General features: G+C 47.2%; 1 protein-coding gene across 4 annotated transcripts in view; it reads right to left on the bottom strand.

Annotated features, from left to right (window-relative positions):
• CSF2RB (colony stimulating factor 2 receptor subunit beta) overlaps positions 1-26,032 on the bottom strand; it is a 129,464-nt gene that overhangs the window by 5,605 nt on the left and 97,827 nt on the right. For all 4 annotated transcript variants that reach the window (XM_056524089.1, XM_056524088.1, XM_056524087.1 and 1 more), the window contains exon 13: positions 24,030-24,115. In XM_056524089.1, the coding sequence (XP_056380064.1) occupies positions 24,030-24,115 (86 nt within the window). The remainder of the gene's footprint in view (positions 1-24,029; positions 24,116-26,032) is intronic.

Here is a 26,032-nt window from a genome sequence, read left to right as displayed (position 1 = left end):
AAATAATGATCATATCTTAAACCGCACTTTAAGATAGTGACAAACAGTCTTTTATTGATGTAACAACAGTCATTAGACACCCAGAGCAGTCATTTCCCTGGAGATTACACTATAAATACTGATATGTATATCAATAGATCCCACAACAGCTCTGCACTAAGTCCGAGGACATGTGCTTCACACAGTATTACATAGCACTACAACTAAGTAAATGATCATGCGCATAGAGCAGCAGTGTCAAGACATGCGCAGTGAGCGGAAGGGTTCCGACGTGAGCAACAAGTGGAGGCGCATGCGTAGCGCAGCAGGATAATGTCATGATATCCCGGAGATGAAGTGCTGGGGAATCTCGGAGCGACATAGTGAGTTAACAAAGGAATGATTGGCAGATTGCTACATGTTTACCCGGAAATAATTTATGAGCCAATTGGCGTGTATACCTCTTTTATTGTTAGGATAACAGACATTGGTCTGTGTCATATGGGCGATGATGGATGAGGTCATCACCAAGCAATATTAATATGAGCGCAACTCATTGTAGGCAGCCATTTGTCATGTTGAGGCGAACATGTTGAGGGTGGCAAAGGGATTGCATTTTGAACAGCACACTATGATTGTGTAATAATCGGTGGACTGCAGCGCTGTTCTTATATTCACAGCAGGGAAAAGTCCCTGTGATTTATATGTGATACCTAATACAAACACCATTACAGTACCATTTTAACCATTACTATAGGGTTTTATTTGAGTATATAATTAAAGTTACTTTTTAGGGAAGGCACATTGCAGGGGTGTTAGTTACTCTGGGCTTCGGGCCTGGAGCTTTGGTGTATTTATATATTAAGGACTCCTTACCCTAGCTTAGGGTCATTTGTAGGTACAATAGTATGCAGGCACAAAGAAGAACATTTTGACTGTATGGGGTTACCAAGGAGGGCATTACTACTATATAGGGACACAAAGGGAACGTAACTGCTGTGTCGGGCACAAAGGGGTGCATTACTATGTAGGGACCACAAAACAGGGTACTGTTTGGTGGGGCACCAAGGTGAACAATATTGACACCTGAGGTAGTATGAATAGGGATTTTGGCAAAGATGTCTAGCAAATTCTGCAGAAAAAGTCATAATGGCGAGGTGAGCCAAATAGAAAATAAAAAAGGAAAGGGAATGTCTCCAAGAAGACAAAATTTGTGAATTGTTGGATGTAGCTGTGCTATAATCATTTATATAGTCTGCAGAGCACGTGACATTATACTATATGGTCACAGTATGGTGGTAATATTTAGAGATGAGTGAACTTTTCAAAAATTCGATTCGGCTGATTCGCCAAATTTTCCGAAAAAGTTAGTTTTGATCTGAATTTTTTTGCGGCAAATCTATATTAAAAAAGGCTATTTCTAGCCTACATACAGCCTCTATAGGGGTATAGAACACTTTGCTGTGTTCTAAAACGCATATGGAGTGTGCTGGGGTAGTGAAATAATAATGTTATTCAGAATAACATGCAAATTACAGGCATCGCTTTTAGAATCACTGCCGCACAGCAGCACAATTACAGAGCCTGGTGGTGGCATCAGTGTCAGGAGACCATATAGTGACTCAATGACATAGCGTGTGTCACGATGCCGGCTGGCAGGTAGTGGATCCTCTGTGCCAGAGAGGGATTGGCGTGGACCGTGCTAGTGGATTGGTTCTAAGTCACTACTGGTTTTCACCAGAGCCCGCCGCAAAGCGGGATGGTCTTGCTGCGGCGGTAGTGACCAGGTCGTATCCACTAGCAACGGCTCAACCTCTCTGGCTGCTGAAGATAGGCGCGGTACAAGGGAGTAGACAGAAGCAAGGTCGGACGTAGCAGAAGGTCGGGGCAGGCAGCAAGGATCGTAGTCAGGGGCAACGGCAGGAGGTCTGGAACACAGGCTAGGAACACACAAGGAAACGCTTTCACTGGCACGATGGCAACAAGATCCGGCAAGGAAGTGCAGGGGAAGTGAGGTAATATAGGGAAGTGCACAGGTGATCAGACTAATTGGAACCACTGCGCCAATCAGCGGCGCAGTGGCCCTTTAAATCGCAAAGACCCGGCGCGCGCGCGCCCTAGGGAGCGGGGCCGCGCGCGCCGGGACAGGACCGACGGAGAGCGAGTCAGGTACGGGAGCCGGGGTGCGCATCGCGAGCGGGCGCTACCCGCATCGCGAATCGCATCCCGGCTGGAGGCGGTATCGCAGCGCCCCGGGTCAGTGGATCTGACCGGAGCGCTGCAGTGAGGAGAGTGTAGCGAGCGCTCCGGGGAGGAGCGGGGACCCGGAGCGCTCGGCGTAACAGTACCCCCCCCCTTGGGTCTCCCCCTCTTCTTAGAGCCTGAGAACCTGAGGAGCAGACTTTTGTCTAGGATATTGTCCTCAGGTTCCCAGGATCTCTCTTCTGGACCACAACCCTCCCAATCCACTAAAAAAAAGGTTTTCCCTCTGACCTTTTTGGATGCCAGAATCTCTTTGACGGAGAAGATGTCCGAGGAGCCGGAAACAGGAGTGGGAGGAACAGATTTGGGAGAGAAACGGTTGATGATAAGTGGTTTAAGAAGAGAAACGTGAAAGGCATTAGGAATACGAAGAGAAGGAGGAAGAAGAAGTTTGTAAGAGACAGGATTAATCTGGCAAAAAATTTTGAAAGGACCAAGATAGCGTGGTCCCAACTTGTAGCTAGGGACACGGAAGCGGACATATTTAGCGGAGAGCCATACCTTGTCTCCAGGGGAAAAAATGGGAGGAGCTCTTCTTTTCTTATCCGCGAACTTCTTCATGCGTGATGAAGCCTGTAAGAGAGAATTTTGGGTCTCTCTCCATATGATGGAAAGGTCACGAGAAATTTCATCCACAGCGGGCAGACCAGAGGGCAAGGGGGTAGGGAGGGGGGGAAGAGGGTGACGGCCGTACACCACGAAAAATGGGGATTTGGAGGAAGATTCAGAGACTCTGAAGTTATACGAGAATTCGGCCCATGGTAGAAGATCTGCCCAGTCATCCTGGCGGGAGGAAACAAAATGTCGTAAATAATCACCCAAGACCTGGTTAATTCTTTCTACTTGTCCATTGGATTGAGGATGATATGCAGAAGAAAAATTTAATTTAATCTTGAGTTGTTTACAGAGAGCCCTCCAGAATTTAGACACGAATTGGACGCCTCTATCCGAGACGATCTGCGTAGGCAACCCGTGAAGACGAAAAATGTGTACAAAAAATTGTTTAGCCAACTGAGGCGCTGAAGGAAGACCAGGAAGAGGGATGAAATGTGCCATTTTGGAGAATCGATCAACGACCACCCAAATAACAGTGTTGCCACGGGAAGGGGGTAAGTCAGTAATAAAATCCATACCAATCAGAGACCAAGGCTGTTCGGGGACAGGCAGAGGATGAAGAAAACCAGCGGGCTTCTGGCGAGGAGTCTTATCCCGGGCACAGATAGTGCAGGCTCGCACAAAGTCCACAACATCCGTCTCCAGAGTCGGCCACCAATAGAAGCGAGAGATGAGTTGCACAGATTTCTTGATGCCCGCATGACCTGCGAGATGGGAGGAGTGACCCCATTTGAGGATTCCGAGGCGTTGGCGTGGAGAAACAAAGGTCTTTCCTGGAGGAGTTTGCTGGAGAAGTGGAAATCAGGCAGTCAGGAGGAATGATGTGTTGCGGAGAGAGTTCAATTTCAGAAGCATCCGAGGAACGAGAGAGAGCATCGGCCCTAATGTTCTTATCGGCAGGCCGAAAGTGAATTTCAAAATTAAATCGGGCAAAGAACAGAGACCACCTGGCCTGGCGAGGATTCAGCCGTTGGGCAGACTGGAGGTAGGAGAGGTTCTTGTGATCGGTGTAAATAATAACTGGAAACCTTGATCCCTCCAGCAGATGCCTCCATTCCTCAAGTGCTAATTTAATGGCTAGAAGCTCTCGATCCCCGATGGAGTAGTTCCTCTCCGCCGGAGAGAAGGTCCTAGAAAAAAAACCACAAGTAACAGCATGCCCGGAAGAATTTTTTTGTAGAAGGACAGCTCCAGCTCCCACTGAGGAGGCATCAACCTCCAATAGGAAGGGTTTGGATGGGTCAGGTCTGGAGAGCACGGGAGCCGAAGAAAAGGCAGACTTGAGCCGTTTAAAGGCGTCTTCCGCTTGAGGAGGCCAAGACTTGGGATCGGCATTTTTTTTGGTTAAAGCCACGATAGGAGCCACAACGGTAGAAAAATGTGGAATAAATTGCCTGTAATAATTGGCGAACCCCAAAAAACGTTGGATAGCACGGAGTCCGGAGGGGCGTGGCCAATCTAAGACGGCAGAGAGTTTGTCTGGATCCATTTGTAGTCCCTGGCCAGAGACCAAGTATCCTAGGAAAGGAAGAGATTGGCATTCAAACAGACATTTCTCTATTTTGGCATAGAGTTGATTGTCACGAAGTCTCTGAAGAACCATACGGACATGCTGGCGGTGTTCTTCTAGATTGGCAGAAAAAATCAGGATATCGTCCAGATATACAACAACACAGGAGTATAAGAGATCACGAAAAATTTCATTAACAAAGTCTTGGAAGACGGCAGGGGCGTTGCACAGGCCAAAGGGCATGACCAGATACTCAAAGTGTCCATCTCTGGTGTTAAATGCCGTTTTCCATTCATCCCCCTCTCTGATGCGGATGAGATTATAAGCACCTCTTAAGTCCAGTTTGGTAAAGATGTGGGCACCTTGGAGGCGATCAAAGAGTTCAGAGATGAGGGGTAGGGGGTAGCGGTTCTTAACCGTGATTTTATTAAGACCGCGGTAGTCAATGCAAGGACGTAGGGAGCCATCTTTTTTGGACACAAAGAAAAATCCGGCTCCGGCAGGAGAGGAGGATTTACGGATAAAGCCCTTTTTTAAATTTTCCTGGACGTATTCAGACATGGCAAGAGTCTCTGGGGCGGACAGAGGATAAATTCTGCCCCGGGGTGGAGTAGTGCCCGGGAGGAGGTCGATAGGACAATCATAAGGCCTGTGAGGAGGTAGAGTCTCAGCTTGTTTTTTGCAAAAAACATCCGCAAAGTCCATATAGGCCTTAGGGAGGCCGGTTACAGGAGGAACCACAGAGTCACGGCAAGGGTTACTGGGAACCGGTTTTAGGCAGTCCTTGGAACAAGAGGGCCCCCAACTTTTGATCTCCCCAGTGGACCAATCCAGGGTTGGGGAATGAAGTTGAAGCCAGAGAAGTCCAAGGAGAATTTCAGAAGTGCAATTGGGGAGGACCAAAAGTTCAATCCTCTCGTGATGAGATCCGATGCACATTAGAAGGGGCTCCGTGCGGAAACGTATGGTACAGTCCAATCTTTCGATGTTTACACAATTGATGTAGAGGGGTCTGGCGAGACTGGTCACTGGGATGTTGAACCTGTTGACGAGAGAGGCCAAAATAAAATTTCCTGCAGATCCGGAGTCCAAGAAGGCCATAGTAGAGAAGGAGAAGGCAGAGGCAGATATCCGCACAGGCACAGTAAGACGTGGAGAAGCAGAGTAGACATCAAGGACTGTCTCACCTTTGTGCGGAGTCAGCGTATGTCTTTCCAGGCGGGGAGGACGGATAGGACAATCCTTCAGGAAGTGTTCGGTACTAGCACAGTACAGGCAGAGATTCTCCATGCGGCGTCGTGTCCTCTCTTGAGGTGTCAGGCGAGACCGGTCGACCTGCATAGCCTCCACGGCGGGAGGCACAGGAACAGATTGCAGGGGACCAGAGGAGAGAGGAGCCGGGGAGAAGAAACGCCTCGTGCGAACAGAGTCCATATCCTGGCGGAGCTCCTGACGCCTTTCGGAAAAACGCATGTCAATGCGAGTGGCTAGGTGAATGAGTTCATGTAGATTAGCAGGGATTTCTCGTGCGGCCAGAACATCTTTAATGTTGCTGGATAAGCCTTTTTTAAAGGTCGCGCAGAGGGCCTCATTATTCCAGGATAATTCTGAAGCAAGAGTACGGAATTGTACGGCATACTCGCCAACGGAAGAATTACCCTGGACCAGGTTCAACAGGGCAGTCTCAGCAGAAGAGGCTCGGGCAGGTTCCTCAAAGACACTTCGGATTTCCGAGAAGAAGGAGTGTACAGAGGCAGTGACGGGGTCATTGCGGTCCCAGAGCGGTGTGGCCCAAGACAGGGCTTTTCCAGACAGAAGGCTGACTACGAAAGCCACCTTAGACCTTTCAGTGGGAAACTGGTCCGACATCATCTCCAAGTGCAGGGAACATTGGGAAAGAAAGCCACGGCAAAACTTAGAGTCCCCATCAAATTTATCCGGCAAGGATAGGCGTAGACCAGAAGCGGCCACTCGCTGCGGAGGAGGTGCAGGAGCTGGCGGAGGAGATGATTGCTGAAGCTGTGGTAGTAACTGCTGTAGCATAACGGTCAGTTGAGACAGCTGTTGGCCTTGTTGCGCTATCTGTTGTGACTGCTGGGCGACCACCGTGGTGAGGTCAGCGACAACTGGCAGAGGAACTTCAGCGGGATCCATGGCCGGATCTACTGTCACGATGCCGGCTGGCAGGTAGTGGATCCTCTGTGCCAGAGAGGGATTGGCGTGGACCGTGCTAGTGGATCGGTTCTAAGTCACTACTGGTTTTCACCAGAGCCCGCCGCAAAGCGGGATGGTCTTGCTGCGGCGGTAGTGACCAGGTCGTATCCACTAGCAACGGCTCAACCTCTCTGGCTGCTGAAGATAGGCGCGGTACAAGGGAGTAGACAGAAGCAAGGTCGGACGTAGCAGAAGGTCGGGGCAGGCAGCAAGGATCGTAGTCAGGGGCAACGGCAGGAGGTCTGGAACACAGGCTAGGAACACACAAGGAAACGCTTTCACTGGCACGATGGCAACAAGATCCGGCAAGGAAGTGCAGGGGAAGTGAGGTAATATAGGGAAGTGCACAGGTGATCAGACTAATTGGAACCACTGCGCCAATCAGCGGCGCAGTGGCCCTTTAAATCGCAAAGACCCGGCGCGCGCGCGCCCTAGGGAGCGGGGCCGCGCGCGCCGGGACAGGACCGACGGAGAGCGAGTCAGGTACGGGAGCCGGGGTGCGCATCGCGAGCGGGCGCTACCCGCATCGCGAATCGCATCCCGGCTGGAGGCGGTATCGCAGCGCCCCGGGTCAGTGGATCTGACCGGAGCGCTGCAGTGAGGAGAGTGTAGCGAGCGCTCCGGGGAGGAGCGGGGACCCGGAGCGCTCGGCGTAACAGCGTGGAGGTGTTGGCAGCATGAGGAGACCATTTAGTGGCTGAATGGCAAAGCGTGGAGGTGTTGGCAGCATGAGGACACTATATAGTGGCTGAATGACACAGCGTGAGGTGTTGGCAGCATGAGGACACCATATAGTGGCTGAATGGCACAGTGTGGAGGTGTTGGCAGCATGAGGACACCATATAGTGGCTGAATAGCACAGCGTGGAGGTGTTGGCAGCATGAGGACACTATATAGTGGCTGAATGACACAGCGTGGAGGTGTTGGCAGCATGAAGAGACCATATAGTGGCTGAATGGCACAGCGTGGAGGTGTTGGCAGCATGAGGAGACCATATAGTGGATGAATGGTACAGCCCGGAGTTGCCAGCAGCATGAGCAGCATGCCTTCACAATCCCTAAGATTAAAAGATGAATTAAGAAATTTAAACCGAAGATTTTGGATAGCGGGTTCTACCTATGAGAAAGTTTAAAATTCCCAGACCCAGGCCCCACAGCGGCATCAGTAAACCATATATTGCCTGAATGACACAGCCTGGAGTTGGCTGATGCACGAGTACACAGCAGGGCTTTACAATCCCCCCCCCCCCCCCCAAAAAAAAAAAAAAAACAACACAATTTTAGACATTTTTGAAAAAGATTTTGTATAGTGGGTGCTACCTTTGAGAAAATTTAAAATTCCCAGACCCAGGCCCCACAGCGGCATCAGTAACCCATATATTGCCTGAATGACACAGCCTGGAGTTGGCTGATGCACGAGTACACACCAGGGCTTCACAATCCCCCCATAAAACAACACAATTGTTACGCCGAGCGCTCCGGGTCCCCGCTCCTCCCCGGAGCGCTCGCAACATCCTCGCAATTGCAGCGCCCCGGTCAGACCTGCTGACCGGGTGCGCTGCGATACCTCTCCCAGCCGGGATGCGATTCGCGATGCGGGAGTCGCCCGCTCGCGATGCGCACCCCGGCTCCCGTACCTGACTCGCTCTCCGTCGGTCTTGTCCCGGCGCACGCGGCCCCGCTCCTTAGGGCGCGCGCACGCCGGGTCTCTGCGATTTAAAGGGCCACTGCGCCACTGATTGGCGCAGTTGGCTTAATTAGTGTGTTCACCTGTGCACTCCCTATTTATACCTCACTTCCCCTGCACTCCCTCGCCGTTATCTTGTTGCCATTGTGCCAGTGAAAGCGTTTCCTTGTGTGTTCCTAGCCTGTGTTCCAGACCTCCTGCCGTTGCCCCTGACTACGATCCTTGCTGCCTGCCCCGACCTTCTGCTACGTCCGACCTTGCTCTTGTCTACTCCCTTGTACCGCGCCTATCTTCAGCAGTCAGAGAGGTTGAGCCGTTGCTGGTGGATACGACCTGGTTGCTACTGCCGCTGCAAGACCATCGCGCTTTGCGGCGGGCTCTGGTGAATACCAGTAGCAACTTAGAACCGGTCCACCAGCACGGTCCACGCCAATCCCTCTCTGGCACAGAGGATCCACCTCCTGCCAGCCGAGCGTGACAACAATTTTAGAAATTTTTTTAAAAGATTTTGGATAGCAAGTGTTACCTATGAGAAAATGTAAAATTACCAGACCCAGGCCCAGCAGCGCCATAATTTTTTTATTTGAAAATTAAAACAAACTTTGAGTGTCCCGGACCCCATTGTGTGGGTACGAAGGACCAAATCCAACAAGCCCCCACAGCAACATCAGTAAAGAATATATTGCCTGAAAGATACAGCCTGGAGTTGGCTGATTCACGAGTACACAGCAGGGCTTGACAATTTCCCCCAAAAAACAAAACAATTTTAGAAATTTTTGAAAAAGATTTTGGATAGCGGGTGCTACCTATGAGAAAAATTGAAATTCCCAGACCCAGGCCCAGCAGCGTCATCATTTTTTTATTTGAAATTTAAAACAACCTTTGTGTGTCCCGGACCCCAGCGTGTCGGTACGAAGGAAAAAATCCAACAAGCCCCCACAGGGCTCATGTGGCCATGAGATGTAGGCGCAATGTCTCCATTGCCCTGACCGGCCATTGTTTCCAAGACTTTTCGCCAAGGCAAATCATGTGAAGAACAGCGTGACACCGCCGTGCCCTGCACACATGGTATACTGAAGGGCCACTGAGACTTGTCCGGGCAGTGGAGGCTTAAGACACAGTGGAGGATGTGGAGGCAGAGTAGCACACTGTCACAGGACCAACGGGCTGACAGAGTGTAGCAGAAAGCAGCATTGAGTACACACCAGGGCTTCAGAATCCCAAAGAAAAAACAACCATTTTTTAAAAAAAATTAAGAATATTTAGAACAGCGGGTGCTACCTATATATTGCCTGAATGACACAGCCTGGAGTTGGCTGATGCATGAGTACACACTAGGGCTTCACAATCCCCCCAAAAAAACACAACAATTGTAGAAATTTATGAAGAAGACTTTTGGATAGCCGGTGCTACCTATGAGAAAATTAGAAATTCCCAGACCCAGGCCCAGCAGCGCCATCAGTAAACCATATATTGCCTGAATGACACAGGCTGGAGTTGGCTGATGCATGAGTACGCACCAAAACTTCACAATCCCTAATAAAAAATTTTTTAAAAAATTTCGAAAAATGTTAACAAAAATTTAGGACAGCGAGTGCTCTCTATATATTACCAGAATGACGCAACCTGGAGTTGGCTGCAGCATAAGGAGACCATTGAAATGTGTGATTTTTTTTATTTGAGATTGAAATCAAAATTTGTGTCCCGGACCCCGTCGTGTGGGTACAAAGGGCCTAATCTCACAAGCACCCACAGGGCTCATGTGGCCGTAAGATTTAGGCACAACGTCTCCATAGCCCTGACCGGCCATTTTTGTTTTTTGTACCTTTGTTTAAGAACAAGCGCATATCCAAGAGTCCAGAAGACTCTATAATGCAGGGCCACCAAAAGACATTCTTCTATAAAATAATTTTTTATGAAATAAAGAAGCAGAGTTCATCCCTCTCCGTATTTTTTTTGAAAATTTTACTTAAAAAATCACACGCAACAAGTGTTCAATGGTGTAATGGTTATTATTCTGGAAAATTCAAGTTTATTACTGTGATAATTATCAGAAAAGTTGAAAAAAAAAAACACTACCCAAGAGTGTTTAATAATCCCATACATTGCACCATAAATGTTGAAATTTTAATTTAGCATGTATGTATGTATTTCAAAAATACTAAAATTAAAGGCCCAAGCCCAGAAGCATCATGAAGTCAAGTAGTTCCAGAGAGACACAGGAACAGTCAGGAGTAGGCATCAGCAATACCCAAGAGGCTTCAATAACCCCTTACATTGCACGATCAATTGCGAGATCTAGCAATAACATGTGTGTTATGCGCTCAGATGTCCTGGGCTGCACACGCAAAACACTGAACGGACCAGCGTCGAATTTTGACAATTCGGGGGTCACTACACAAGCAACTGAGCATGCATCGTGTCATTTGCGCCAGTGACTCGGAGGAACTACCTGCCTCCATCCCCACTGCATACTGCCACGGTATGTCTGGGTCCTCTGTCTCGCCTTCCTCATAACCCTCCAGCTTCTCTGACTGCTCCTGCTCCTCCTCTCCTGTCCGATGACTAGAAACACCGGCCATCTCATCCAACCTAAACTGTGCTCCGCTCTGCCCCTCATCATCCTCCTCCTCCAGTTCAGCCCCCACAGGGCTCATATAGCCTTGAAATGTAGGCTCAACGTCTCCATTGCCGTGACCAGCCATGGTTTCAATCATTTGTTGTAGGAAATGTAGGAGTGGAATTACGTCGTTCATGGCGTAATCCAAGCGACTTACAAATAATGTGGCTTCCTGAAAGGGCCTCAGCAAACGGTAGGTGTCACGTATGAGCTGCCACTGGTTCACATTGAAGTTACACAGGGGAGTACTCCTATCTGCTTGGATGATTAAGAAATCGGTGATGGCTTTTCTTTGCTCGTATAGTCTGTCCAACATATGGAGGGTGGAATTCCAATGTGTGGCAACGTCACAAATAAGACTATGTTGTGGGATACCGTTCTGATGCTGCAGCTCAAGGAAGGTATGCTTGGTGGTGTACAAGTGGCTGAAGTGCATGTACAGTTTCCTTGCCATTTTCAGGATGTTTTGCAAATGGGGTGAAGACTTGAGGATGCAGGGCGCATGTTTCACACTTCCTTGTCGCAGCGCTGACACGATGTTCTTCCCATTGTTGGTCACCATGGTTCCCATTTCCAGATTTCGTGGAGTAAGCCATACTGGGATTTCTTTACGAATGAACTTTAGCAGTTCCTCCCCTGTGTGACTCCGTTCACCAAGGCAAACCATGTGAAGAACAGCTTGACACCGGCACGCCCTACACACATGGTACGATGAAGGGCCACCGAGATTTGGACGTGCAGTGGAGGCCGAGGACACGGTGGAGGATTAGGAGGCGGCGTCGCACACTGTAACAGGACCAACTGCCGGGGAGCAAGAGCGTGGAGGAGGAAGCGGTGTGACCTGTCCAAGTTGCTGTTGTGGCTGTGCAGGAACCACATTTACCCAGTGGGCCGTAAAAGACAAGTATTGTCCCTGCCCGTAGTTACAGCTCCACATGTCGGCGCTGCCGTGCACTTTTGAACACACCGACAGGCTCAAGGACTGGCCCACCTTCTCTTGTACAAACTTATGCAGGGCTGGTACTGCCTTCTTCATAAAGAAATGACAGCTTGCGACTCTCCACCTCGGCTCGGCACAAGCCATCAATTCTCTGAAAGGTGCAGAGTCCACCACTTGAAAAGGGAGTGACTGCAACACCAGCAACTTGGACAGGAGCACATTCAACTTCTGTGCCGTTGGATGAGTGGGCGCATACTGTTGTCTCTTAGACATGGTTTCGCCGATGGATTGTTGGTGGAATGGCTGACTAAAAGCGGGAGAAGCAGGAGCGACAGAAGGAGGGTTTGACTCACAGCTCCTTTCGGCTGAGGTGGTGGAGCCTTGGCTGGATGAAAGAGGGAGCGGATGGCCACTGGGTGATGAAGCAGGCTGGACCACTACATCGGAGCCACGGTTCTCCCAGGCCGCTTTATGGTGGCGAAGCATGTGTTGACGCAGGGCCAGGGTGCCGACATTGGGACCCTGGCCATGCTTCACCTTCTGCCTACAGATCTTGCATGTGGCTACGTGAACCTCCTCCGGATGCCTTATGACACCGCCGAGTAGTTGATTATCCCACCCGCAGTCCGTACTAATTGACTGCTACTGGTGCCGTCTCCAGGAACCCTTGTTCCACTACCTCCCGGAAAGGTAGGCTGCCACGAAGCAGGTGGTCTCCCCCGGGCACGTTTGGCTCCTGAATTTCCACTCCTGCCACCACGCTGACTGCCAACCATGCTACCGCCTTGCTGCCTCAAGGGCAACCTGCAACTCTCTTCTCCTGATGATGATGAAGCCCCTTCTGCACCTGGCTCCCAATTGCGATCGACTTCATCATCATCAACAGTTGTGTGCACGTCACTGATGTCCTCCTCAGGTTCCCCAACAGTGTCTGCTTCAGGACCCTGAACACTTGCAACACCGCCTCCCACATCACTCTCCGCATCACTACTTACTTACCTAGCTGAGCAAACGGCGCATGTCTCCTCCCCTTCTTGGCTGTCTAGTAGCTACTGACTGTCCTCTATTAGATTGTCCTCAGTAAATAGTGGAGCTGAACCCACAGCATAAGATACTTCTTTAGGAGAGGGAACAGCATAGGACAAAGGCAATGGGAGAACAGGGACTGCTCCCGGGACTGTTGATGTCAGATGTCACTTGGGATGATGTGGATGAGCGTGTTAACCAATCGACGACAGCAGATGGGTTGCTGTTGGAGACACGACCGCTGGCTGATAACGGGAGCTCAGGCCTCTCGCTGCGACTCCTGCTGCCAACTCTGCCTGAAGTATTTAGGCCTCTGCCACTCCTCTGTGCACGTTCTGGCACTTCTCTGCCTGACATACTTAGTGCGTTTATGAGGGTATTACAATACTCTACACTACAGTATTTGTCTAGAACAGCAGCAGGTGATTACTTACGGCTGTCCTTTCACAGTATGTAGGCCCTTTACAGATTAACAGGTACAAGATGGTACACTACTTGGTTGTACGTATGCGGTATGCACTGATGAGGGCAGTAAGATTCTCAACTATAGTCAGAAAAAAACTCTGTATTTTTTAAAAACACCAGCCGGTGAATACTATTGTTTGGACTTTGATGGTATGGAGCACCTTGACAGATTAATAGGTACTAAATGGTACAATACTTGGATGTACCTATGCGGTATGCACTGATGAGGGCAGTAATATGCGCAACTATAGGCAGAAAAAACTCTGTATTTTTGTAAAACACCAGCCGGTGAATACTATTGTTTGGACTTTGAAGGTATGAAGCACCTTGACAGATTAACAGATACTAAATGGTACAATACTTGGATGTACCCATGCGGTATGCACTGATGAGGGCAGTGATATTCTCAACTATAGGCAGAAAAAACTCTGTATTTTTGTAAAACACCAGCCGGTGAATACTATTGTTTGTACTTTGAAGGTATGGAGCACCTTGACAGATTAACAGGTACTAAATGGTACAATACTTGGATGCACCTATGCGGTATGCACTGATGAGGGCAGTAATATGCACAACTATAGGCAGAAAAAACTTTGTATTTTTTTTAAAACACCAGCCGTTGAACACTATTGTTTGGAATTTGACGGTATGGAGCACCTTGACAGATTAACAGGTACAAAATGGTACAAATGCACTACAGTTCACTGAACAATCACGTATTTCTGAACAGCAGCAGGACCCAACAGTGCAGCACTACAAAAAAACTAAAAATCCAGGGATTAAACCCTAAATTGCAATCTGCCACACAATTCTGAGCAGCAGAAGATTTGTGGAGCAAAAAAAAAAAACTCAGTTGGGCTGAAAAATGAGGAGATGAGATGCTTCAGAAAGTTCAGGCAGCTTGGAGATCTGTATGAGGCAGCTGACAGCTATCTGCCCCTCTCTGCTGCAATGCTCAATAACGTGAATAGGAGGTTTAGCTATCAATGATCCTTCTCAGAGTAACAGCACAGCACTCTGCAGTCCTGTCTTTCCCTAATGCTGATGTGACTAGCAGTTGCAGTGTAACGCTGTGGTATGAGCTATTCACACATACACAGTCCCGTCCTCTCCATCTGAGTGCATAGATGAAATGAAGAGAGGCAAGATGGCCGCCGATTATATAGGAGCTGTTACATCACAGGGGTCAGTGAACACTGATAGGCTGCATCTCACATGTGATTCAGGGTCAGCCCGCCTACTTCCATTCCCGCCACTGTTTCCCGCTCTCCCATAATCCCCTGCCCCATGTACTCACATGTGGATCCACCATCTTGGCTCTCCAATAGCCTGGAACGCTGTAAATGGAGTTTAATGAAGCGATCGAATCGCGGCGATATTTGCATTCATTGCGAATCGAATTTTTCATGAAATTCGTAACGAATTCGGGTTCGTCAACTTCGGTTCGCTCATCTCTAGTAATATTGGTTGCAGTATAATGGATTTATTACAGTATGGGAGTATATGGGAGTATTATTCATTATGCAGTGATAATGTGCGGTCATCATAAGGAGGTAATTTCTTAAATGTGTGGAGGTGTTATTTATACATGTGATGGCAATGTGTAGTCAAGGTATGGGTTTTGTACAGTAGAATGAGTATTTTATAATCATTTTATCATAAAAATATACAAACTAGAAAAAGGTTTTAATTAAACTAAACATAGCCAGAATGTGTCTCTAGGAAACAGTGCCTACAGAACATCTTGTTGGTGATTGCTTATATCACAGCTATGGTTTCCTTGGCAAGGAGGATATTAAGTGAGTCTTGTTATGTTTTGGTCTGTTGCCCTGTACCCATGCAACGACTGTATATTTTGATGCTTATGTAATCTTGGCTGGGATGTGATGGCATTTCTGGAAGCTCCATCTGTCAACCCAGGACACCATGTGCCCTGTGTTTGGGTTCTACATACAGAACATGTGTAGTTGGCATTCTTCAGCTGGGAGCTCAGCCAGCAACAGAATATCTGTTCAACAATCTAGATCAGTGTTTCCCAACCAGGGTGCCTCCAGCTGTTGCAAAACTACAACTCCCAGCATGCCCAGACAGCCAACGGGATTTAGCAACCAAATTTTAACACATTACACTTAGGCTACAAACAGCCAAAAAACAGCCAATTTTTGGCTTAAAAAACCTCATTGGGACAGAAGGCTGCCTATACTTCTCTTTTATTTGGCTATACTAGCCTCGCTACAGATTTGCCATGAACAAAGCAAAGGAGGGGGCATTATTGGATTTAATGTAGTATTTGCTTATATGTTATACAAATTCTACTAATAAAAACTGATTTTAAATGCTATAAAGGCCTGATTCAGTGCAATAGTTTACTCAAATTATGCTCTTGTAATCAGTCACATGGGTGGGAGTAGCCAGTCTCTAAGTTGTGGGGTCGAAGGAGGGGTCCATCCAATAGGAACGATGAGAAGGTCACCTTTTAGGAAAACACCTGAGGTGCTTGAACTCACTGCAGACACACACACAGCTCTGCACTATACACACACACACACACAGCTCTGTACTGTACATACACACACAAACAGTTCTATACTGTACAGACACACAGTTCTGTACTGTATACATACAAAGCTCTGCACTGTTCATACACAAAACTTTGTACTTTACACACGCAGACACACTGCTCTGCACTGTACACACACAGTTTGGTAGTGTACACACACAGCTCTGCACTGTATATGCACAAAGCTTTGTACTTTATACACGCAGACACACACCTCTGCAATGTACACACACACACAGCCCTGCACTGTACATACACAGACATGGAGGTTACCTGGCTGCATAGGAATAGGTAGCTCTGACTGCAGGGACCTAAGGGGTTAAGGGAGAGATATAAGGATAGCAGGCCTCCCACTTTCCCTGGGTGAGGAGGGGATAAGTTTGGGTATGCCCACGGGAATATTAGCACCATCTCTGCCGATTCTGCTTCCTCTTGGAGTCACCAGTGCCTGAGTGAATTGTGTCCTTGGGAAGGCTGACGAGATGTTGTGGTCTGCACTCCGGGAGCGGGTGCTGGCTGATTCTGGTCTCCTATCTCAGCTGCTGGCCGAGCTGGGTGGCCCTGCTGCTGCTGATCCTCATCCCCCTTCAGGTATGGAGGCGGCTGGCTCCTCTGTTTCTGAGTGTGGGCACCAGACCACTCGGTGGTCCCATCCTCCTGCCCATTTAAGCCCAAGCCCACCAAGGGTTTCGTCTGGTGGGCGGCGGGGACGCACTGCTGTGCACTCAACATCTCATCCTGTTAGTTCCGGGCCTGGTGCAGCTGCGGCTTGGGACTTGGCCCCTCCCCTTCCGGGCCACGTGATACCGGTGTCTGCACGCGTCTCACTGCCACATTCGGCTGTTCCCCGTTCGGCCTGCGCTCCACTGTCCTGCATTGAGTATGGGAGCCGTTGCCTCTGTGCCTTCTCAGGCTTCCTCATCTGATGATGAGGTGCTCGACACCCCTCCTGCCCCTGTGGTTGCCCCGAGTGTGCCCTGAGGGAGTCCTCCTCTGCCCCAGCAGCCCCCCCCCTGTACATGTGGAGACAAGTACTGATGAGCCTCCTTTTGAGGACATGCCTCAATATTTAAGGGATAGACAGCCCCATCCCCCGCTGCCCCCAAAGTCTGTTTCACATCAATCACCTTTACTTTTTGGGGACAGCGCGTGACCAGTCAGTCAGCCACCGCAAGGCCGTGTTTCCCATATGTCTGAAGGGTGTGTGGTCCACTGGGTTCTATCGGAGGTATCGCAGACATTACTGCCGGGATTTCAGGAGCAGGGCTGATTTGTTACCTACTTTTAAAGCTGTGCTAGCTAGGTTGGAAGGTCAAAAATCGGTTGTAGTGGCCCCAGTTAGGTCGGTGTCGCCGGTCAAGGTGGGTGTCCACAAGGAGGCCGCTGGTTTCGGTTAACCAGCATACTATAGACAAGGAGCATAGGCCCCATACTGAGAAGTCTATACCCATGAGACCCCGGGTTGCCAAGACTATGGTCAACTGGTTGCAGGTGTTTGCAGTTTTGGGATGTATTATGGATGAAAAGCATCCAGGATGTATTACGGATGAAAAGCATCCGGAACGCTGTTCGGAGCTTTTTGTGTACATGGACTCTGTGAACAACCACTGACGTGGTTGTGGTTGATGATGGCACAGAGGGTGTCATCCTTTCAGTCAGGGGCCACTGGTCAATCCGGGGTTGCCGAGCCAATGGCCATGTGTAGACCCGGTGCCTGTTAGTTGTACAACAAAGGGCATTGTAGATTTCTCAGCTTGTGTGCCCACGGGCTCCAAAGCAGTCCAGACACCGTCCACTGTTGAGGGGAAGGACCCTGGAGAATGTGGCCGTGATGGGCCCGTGGTTAGATCAGTACCCCAATAGGGATGATGCTGTGTTTTTGTCTGATGGCTTTAAGTTTTTTTTTTTTTTTATTCTGTTTGTATTAGGAAACTTGGTGTTGGCTTATCTGGACAATTTGAAATCTGCTAGGGAGCATCCTGAGATGTTGCGGGATAAGATTGGTAAGGAGGTTGCCTTGGGACGGTTTGTGGGTCCTTTTGTGTCCCCTCCTTTTTCCAACTTGCCGGTCTCTCCGCTTGGTGTGGTTCCAAAAAAGGAGTGCCTTATTCACCACCTTTCGTATCCGAAGGGTTCCACTGTGAATGATGGTATTCCGAAGAAGGATGCTTCCATTTCCTATGTCTCATTTGACCGGGCGGTGGTGCTGATCCAAGGGGCTGGGGAATCAGCCTTGAAGGCTGAGTCTGACATTGAGTGGGCATTTCGATTGTTGCCAGTTCACCGGATGCAGTTCACCGGAATGTTATAATCTGCTAAGTAGTGATGAGCAGCAGGGGCCATATTCGAATTCGCAATATTTCGCAAATATATTGACGATTATTCGTCCTTGTTCGCGAAACTCTCATATTCGCTATGTTCATTGACTTTTTTTTCATTGGAAAATTTGCATGGATAATTCGCATAACATTTGCAATAAAATTTGCATGTAAAAAAAAAAAAGAAAAGAAAACAGACCCATGTGATAGACCCCTATTCGCATTGGAAATTTTGCATACAAATTTGCATGAGAAAAAAACTTAAAAAAAACAAATATTCGTCATTACAAATATATAGCACTATATTCTAAATATTCGCGAAATCGCAAAGTGCTGATATTCACGATAAAAATTGGTATTACGAATATTCATGCTCAACACTACTGCTAGGGTGTCATGTGGATGGTCAGTTTTATTATGATGTATGTTTGTCCATGGGTTGTTCGATTTCGTGTCACTACTTCGAAATGTTCAGTACATTTTTGGAGTGGGTGGTGCGATTTGAGACGGGCAATAGTTCTATCATCCACTATTTACACCATTTCCTGTTTGTTGCTCCCGCAGGTTCCTCTTGGTGCCAGTTTTTGTTGGATTCCTTTTGTTTTCTTATGCAGCGGTTTGGAGTTCCTTTGTCTGCTGATAAGATGGAGGGCCTGTGTCATGAACGACTGGGGAGACAGCCTACTTGCCCATCCAGCCTAAGCGATGGATACTGGTCCCTCCCTGTACTACAGTGCAGTGGTGTAGAAACAAATAAATACATAGTCGGTCACAGGCCAGAAACACAAATGGAAAACTACCAGACAACCAGACAAGATACAAATACTAACAGCTCAGAAAATAAACAGGCAAACTGAACAGGAAAATAGGACACTGTTCACAAACAGATACAAGTACAAAGGACAAAGATCAGATCAGCCAAACAGGATATAAATATAGAACACTGTTCACACTGGACACAGATATCTAACAAACAGATTAGGTCCAGAACACAAGACTGAGAAATGGATGAGTCAGCATAGAGTCCAGGAAAAAAACAGGAATAAAAACTCAATCCCCCAGAAAAACTCCATAAAACACGGGAATGTCTTGATACTAGAACTCAATCTCCCAGAGTCCCATTAAAAGGTCACAGGGATGTCTTGTTACACAAACTCAGAAAACGGATACGAGAAAACTTAGTGTGAACAGCGACTAAGCAGAACGGAAATACAATCCTAAAAAACGACTAATGTAACACAGACTAAAATACACTTAACATGACTAATTAACCATGGCTATAAAATATCACAAGATAAATACAAGGTAAATGCTCAAGCAGACATAGAAGTATAATGCACAGACATAATAGCAGCATTATTGCACAAGCAGACAAAGTCAGAGTATTGCACTAAATAACCAGTACTGAATGCAGGAGAAGTCTGGCTCAAAATTGACACGTCCGAGTTCTCATTCATTCAGAGCATTAACCATTCCCTATCCGGGGAGAATAGAAAACTGCTCTGAAAATCCTAGTGTGTGAGTACACATCTAAACAGAAAAATACAAAAACAAATAAATAGACATTACAGCCCATCTATTGGTTATTTATTTTTTGGGCACAGAGATTGATTCGGTTAACATGGTTTTTCAGCTACCATCTGAGAAGCTGGAGAGTTTGCTCCAGTTGGTGGAGAGTTTCTGCGGGGTGCGCAAGGTCACGCTCTGGCAGATGCAGGTTTTGTTGGGTCACCTGGTTTTTGCCTGTAGGGTGATGCCTATGGGTCAGGTTTTTTCTAGACGGCTGTCTTTGGCCACGAATGACGTTTCTCGCCCTGGCCACCATATCCGCATTTCCAAGCAAATGCGTTCGGACAATGGTTGCACTTGTTGGCAGGCCTCTGAGTTGTGTAATGGTGAACTCCAATTGTTTACTGGTGTGGCTGGGTCTTGTGATTTTGGTGCTTTTTTCAGTGGTGAGTGGTGCGCGGAGGCATGGCCTCATGAGTGGCCAGACCGTGGTTTGTGTTGCAATCTTACTCTTCTTGAACTGTTTCCTATTGTTATTCCTGTGGAATTGTGGGGGGCCCGTTTCAGTAATCTGCGGTTGTGTTTCTGGACGGATAACGTGAGTGTTGTGCATTGCATTAAAAGGGTACTCCGGCCCTAATACATCTTATACCCCTATTCAAAGGATAGGGCATTAGATGTCTGATAGCGAGGGTCCCGCCACTGGGGACCCCCGCTATCTGGCATTCAGCATCCACCTTTGGGAGCTCTCCGCAGCGCTGGAGGCTCCTAGTGTGCAGCATGACGACCATGGGGCCAGAGTATCGTGATGTCATGACTCCACCCCCCGGTGTGACGTCAATGCAAGCCTATGGGAGGGGGCATGATGGCGTGACCTTATTTTTGTTTTTAAATGCTATTGCTATATGTAGCCTATACTCTTCAGGGGCCTTCCCCTCTTGTTTGTTTTTCTTTTCATGTTTGTCTTTAGTCACAGCTGGCCTGGAGATGAAAGGTCCGATGGCACACATGCCCGTCAGGGACCCGGTGGCTGGCATACCGCTTTGGCTGAAGCAGTAGGTCAACTTACATTTATAAGATGTTCCTGTTAACTGCAATGAAGTTGTTATTTGGTTATTTATAGAATTATAAACTGTTATTTATAATAAATGAGCTGTGACCACCACCTAGCCCAATGGAAACGTGTTATGCCATTATGGAGACAGAAAGGGAGAGGGCATATGGGTATGTTGTTGGTAAAGGGGTGTTCTATGCAGTCTACAGCTCTACACTGTACACATACAGCTCTACACTGTACAAGCACAAAGCTTTGTACTTTACACACATACACACAGCACTGAACTCTACCCCAGTGCACACCCTTCCCCAAACTGAATGCTATATATTCAAAGATCTACATTATACACACCTGTCTGCTTTGTATCTGCAGGCTACACTCACATGACATTTTTGAGACTCTATCACAGTATGGCTCAGTCAGTATATATCTTTGTAATGGTATTCTTCCATACACCACAGTGTACCCACCCTGTGTCCATTAACTTTAATAGGCCAAACATAGTCTACAAGTGACTATGTTCTGTCTGTTTCACAAGTGTATGCTTTTATTTTGTGAAAGTCAAAAGTCCTGCAATCAGAACATTGAGAGCCCTTATGTTTCCACCCTTATCAAAACTTTTGATCAGGGGGGTTTCGGTGCTGAGACCCCCAGCGATCATTAGAACAAGCAAGGAGAATCACGTTTCACTCCCCAGCTTGCAAGCATCTCTGTTCTGCAGCCCCGTTATACATCTATTGGGCCATTACAGAACACTTGCTCTATCGATTGGGAGGAGGGGGGGAGTTGGTTAGCACTGAACCCCAACTAATGAAAACTTTTGACGACATGACAGGGACACTTTAAGAAAGAATCAGAAGGATGCAAAAACAGCCACAAGGTGATTGTTAGGTGTCTCCAGTGCAACAGTTATGCATATGTTCTGCAATAAGGCATTACTGCTAATATAAAGGTATACAGCTTGGATTTACTTTCATCCAGTTCTTAAAAATGTAATCAATTAAATGAACAGGACTTCCAAAATGATTGTCATTGCTACACAGTATAGTATTGGGAATTGTATCCATTATTCAGCATGTATCCATCTGTGCTGCCCCGTAGGACTTTGTGGTGTTCATAGAACAGGGAGCTCAGCTCTGCATATTACATAAAAGAAAACATTTTCTAAGCGACTCCATTTGTAATAGGTCATGCTCTGCTGAGTATGAGCTTTCACTTAAGACAAGCAAAAAAGTACAATATGTTACATGAGGAATGGAGTACGTGCCAAAAAGGGGAACTTTTATACATTTCTTAAAATGAATCTGAGCTTAACAAGTCCCTAAAGAAATAGACATCAAGTTTCTGCCGACTCAAGAGCAATACTTTGTTTTACTTTATTACATTATCACAGAGCTATGGAAACATACAAACTTTAAGAAAACAGGTGCAGATGAGATGTTTCACAGGTTACTATTGTATGGCGTCCATTTTAAGACATTGTCAGTCGTAACACTGTCCCGCCTCCCTCGGGCCAATCGCAGTCAGTCATCAGCCGTAACTGAGACCCCCATCAGGCGAAACAGAGTCCCGCCTCCTCCCTCACACCAAACCTCCATCAGTCATCAGCCACAACTTCCTCATCTGAAACTCCCTCGCCTAAAACGTCATCATCCCTCAGACGATTCTCCCTCAGACGAAACTTCCTGCCGCATAGTAGAGCCGACAATGCACAGCATGTATAGCAGAGTCAAAACTGTTAAACTTGCACATGTACTACAGACACTACATGTTCTACAGAGTCTGTATAGCAGAGCCGACACTGAATAGCATGTACAGCAGAACCCATATAGCAGAGAGCCGACACTGATTCGGCTCTGCTACATGGCAGAAAGGTCTTTCGTTTGAGGGATGACGAAGATTTGGATGAGGGAGTTTCGGCTAACGGAGGAGGGAGGAGGGAGTTGCGGCAGATGCCTGATGGAGATTGGTCCGAGGGAGGAGGCAGGATGCTGTTTTGCCTGGTGTGGGATGGAGTTACAGTTGACGACTGATGATGTCCTAAAATGGACACCGTACTATTGGAATAAACTCCGGCCCAAAGATAGCATTTCTAGAGACGGAGCAATATGTGGCTGTAGCAGGGGAAGTCTGGCTGTGAGGATGCTCGGAGCCAAGGAGACTTGCATCACCAGACCAGTATTCAGCACTACAGGTGGGTAATGTAGAGTATTATCGTAAAATGGATATTCGTGTAGGCCAGGGGGGATTTTGTAGGCTTTAAAGGGAATCTGTCAGCTGTATTTGCTGCTAAAAGCTGCTGACGCTGTTGGATGGCTGTTAGGGCATCAAAGTGAAATGGAGCTGATGGTGGTTGCCAAAGCAGAGTGTCAAAGAGGCGGGCCAAAATGCTCAAGTGTCACAGCCTGGCACACCTCCTAGCTCACCCTCACCTCAAAGGCCCTTCCTCGACTGATGTACAGTGCTCTTTCAAACAGCAGCTGATACATGCTAGAAAGCTAAGTTGTCAAGCAAAAAAACAACCAATGAATGATGTCAAAAGGTATATTAAAGCAACTTACTAATATAATGTTATTAGCTATAGTTCACAGATCTTTCATTATCATTAGCTCCTGTCCCTGCTCCCCCTCCCCTCTTGTCTGTTTAGGACAAGACCAGTGATGTGAAGAGGGGAGCACGAATTACTGCTCATTAGATTTTAATGCAGCAGGGAAGCCTTTCTCAGATAGGGCAGCAGTGAGCCTGTTCTGATAAAAAGAAACTACTGTCAGTGAGAAAGGTTTCCTGCTGCCTGCCTTAAAATCTAATGAGCGGTAATACGAATCCCCCTTCACATCACTGGTCAAGTCCTGAGCAGACTGGGGGGAGGAGGGATGGAGCTCTCTGACATAACAAATACGATCCAGACAGTTCAGCTGATAATGAAAGATCTCTGAACAATGACTAATAACATTATGTTAGTAAGTTGCTTAATTATAGCTTTGACACCATATGGGTCTCTAGTCACTAATGTTACTCTTAAAACTCTGAGACCACACCAAAAGTGCTAAATTACTATTCTAGTCCAGGATTGGGACTGTATCTTATTTCCATTTACAGAACTTTTTGGATTAAGTTCCTTTGCAAAACAGCTCTTTGCCCCCCCCCCCACCCTCTGTGTATAATATGGGGTGTGTGCCCCAGTATCCTACAATAGCATTGTATTGTACAGTAAACTCCTGTAAAAATCATTTATGGAACCAAGTGTGAAGAATCATTGATGTCTTACCTGATTTGCAGAAGTACCAAGGACCCTTCCACTTCTGCATAGAAATCCTGACTTATAAACTGTGGGAAATCTGTACTTCGGTATCCCTTATAAATGTAAAAAACAAAATGTGCCATGTGAATATATCAATACTAATTTACTACTTTAGTGTTGCTGATTTTGTACATTTGCACACTGACAAAGAAATAATCAGTCTATAATTTTAATAGGATTTTTTAAACAGTAAGAGACATGACTGGAGGGATTTTAGATAGGCTTCTCTACTACACCCAACTTCTATTTTACTCCTACCTCCTCTTTCATATCTGTGGCCTGTTCATTTTAGCACCAATTAATAACATTATAAATAACATAATAACAGTTCCAGTGCTGCCATGCTTAGCCGCGCCTCCTGGCTTCTTACCATTACTCACAGACCGGCAAATAACAACACCGGCGGCAGCGCAGCAAGGACAGCGGGCGGTTAGTGAGATAACACTTCTACCCTCAGCAGACAGTCCCTCATCTCTTTTTTATTTAAAAACACTGGCGGTAATAGTGATCTCCCAAATAGTGCCTGACCTACAGAAAACTCTGGAAACGATGCTCCAAGCTATGGTCTGATCTTGCACAAACAAACGCTACGGTTGCTGTAAGTTAGAATGAGGTTAAAACTAGAGATAAGCAAATCAAAGCTGACAAACCCAAATTTGTTACAAATTTTATGAAAAATTCGATTCACAACGATTGCGAATATCGCCGCGATTCTATAGCACTAATCGCTTCATTAAACTCCATTTAGTGCGGTCCAGGATCCAGGGCATCTAAAATGGCGGATTCACATGTGAGGACATGGAGCAAGGAACTCTGAGAAGGTGGGAACAATGGTAGGCGGGATGACCCTGCATCACATGCAGGATGCAGCCTATCAGCAGCCAGTCACCCCTGTGATGTCACAGCCTTATATATTTGGCAGCCATATTGCGGCTCGTCACTTCATTCACTACATTGCAGAGAGATAAGACGGACATCGCTGTGTGTGTGTGTTATACAGAAAAGCTCATTACAGCAGTGTCTCACCTCCTAGTCACATTAGCGTGTGGTGGACAGACAGCAGTGCTTTTTTTGTTCACTGAAAAGGATTTTTACTGCAGCCATTAACCTCCCAGTTAATTTGTACAGCATTGTTTTACAGAGGAGGCAGGAATAATTTTTCAGCACAATTCTGTGTCTTTGTTCCACAACAGATCTGCTGGTTATACTAGTCCTCGACGGTATAATACCCAGCAGTCCATTCCTAATAGTCTTTGACAGAGTGCAATTTTGGGTTTAGTACACAGCTTTTGTGTGCTGCAGCACTGTTGTGTACTGCTGGTGTTGTGCAAAAATGCACTTTTTTAAGCGTACTGTAGCACATTTTTCTGCCCTCTTTGTTCCCCAACAAATGGTCTGCTGGTTATACTAGTCTGTAGACGGTACAATACATACCCAGCAGTCCATTCCTAATAGCCTGTGAGAGAGTGCAATTTGGGGTTTAGTACACAGCGACTGTGTACTACTGGTGTTTTACTAACATACGTATTTTTAAGCGTACTGTAGCACATTTTTCTGCCCTCATAATTGCATACCAAATACCTACATCTAAGAAGTGTACTATTTTGTACATGTTAATCTGTCAAGGGCCTAGATACTGTGAAAGGCCAGCCAAAAGTGCACACCTGCTGCTGTTCAAGACAAATACTGTTTTAAGCATAGTGAAGCGTATTGTACTCCCCTCATATACGCACTAAGTATGTCAGGCAGAGAAGTGCTAGGAACACAGAGAGGAGTGGCAGAGGCCTAAATTCATTAGGCAGAGGTCGCAGGAGACTAGAAGCGAGTGGCAGCAGGAGATTCAGCGAGAGGCCTAGGCTCTTGGTATCAGCTAGCAGTCGTGTCTCAACCAGCAACCCATCTGCTGTCATCGATTGGTTAACAACACGATCATCCACTTCATTCCAAGTGACATCTGATACCCCCAGTCA

The sequence above is a fragment of the Hyla sarda genome, chromosome 6, assembly GCF_029499605.1.
Source record: "Hyla sarda isolate aHylSar1 chromosome 6, aHylSar1.hap1, whole genome shotgun sequence".
NCBI lineage: Eukaryota > Metazoa > Chordata > Amphibia > Anura > Hylidae > Hyla > Hyla sarda.
The sequence above is the reverse complement of the archived record's forward strand: the minus strand, read 5'-3'. Positions and strand labels throughout refer to the sequence as shown.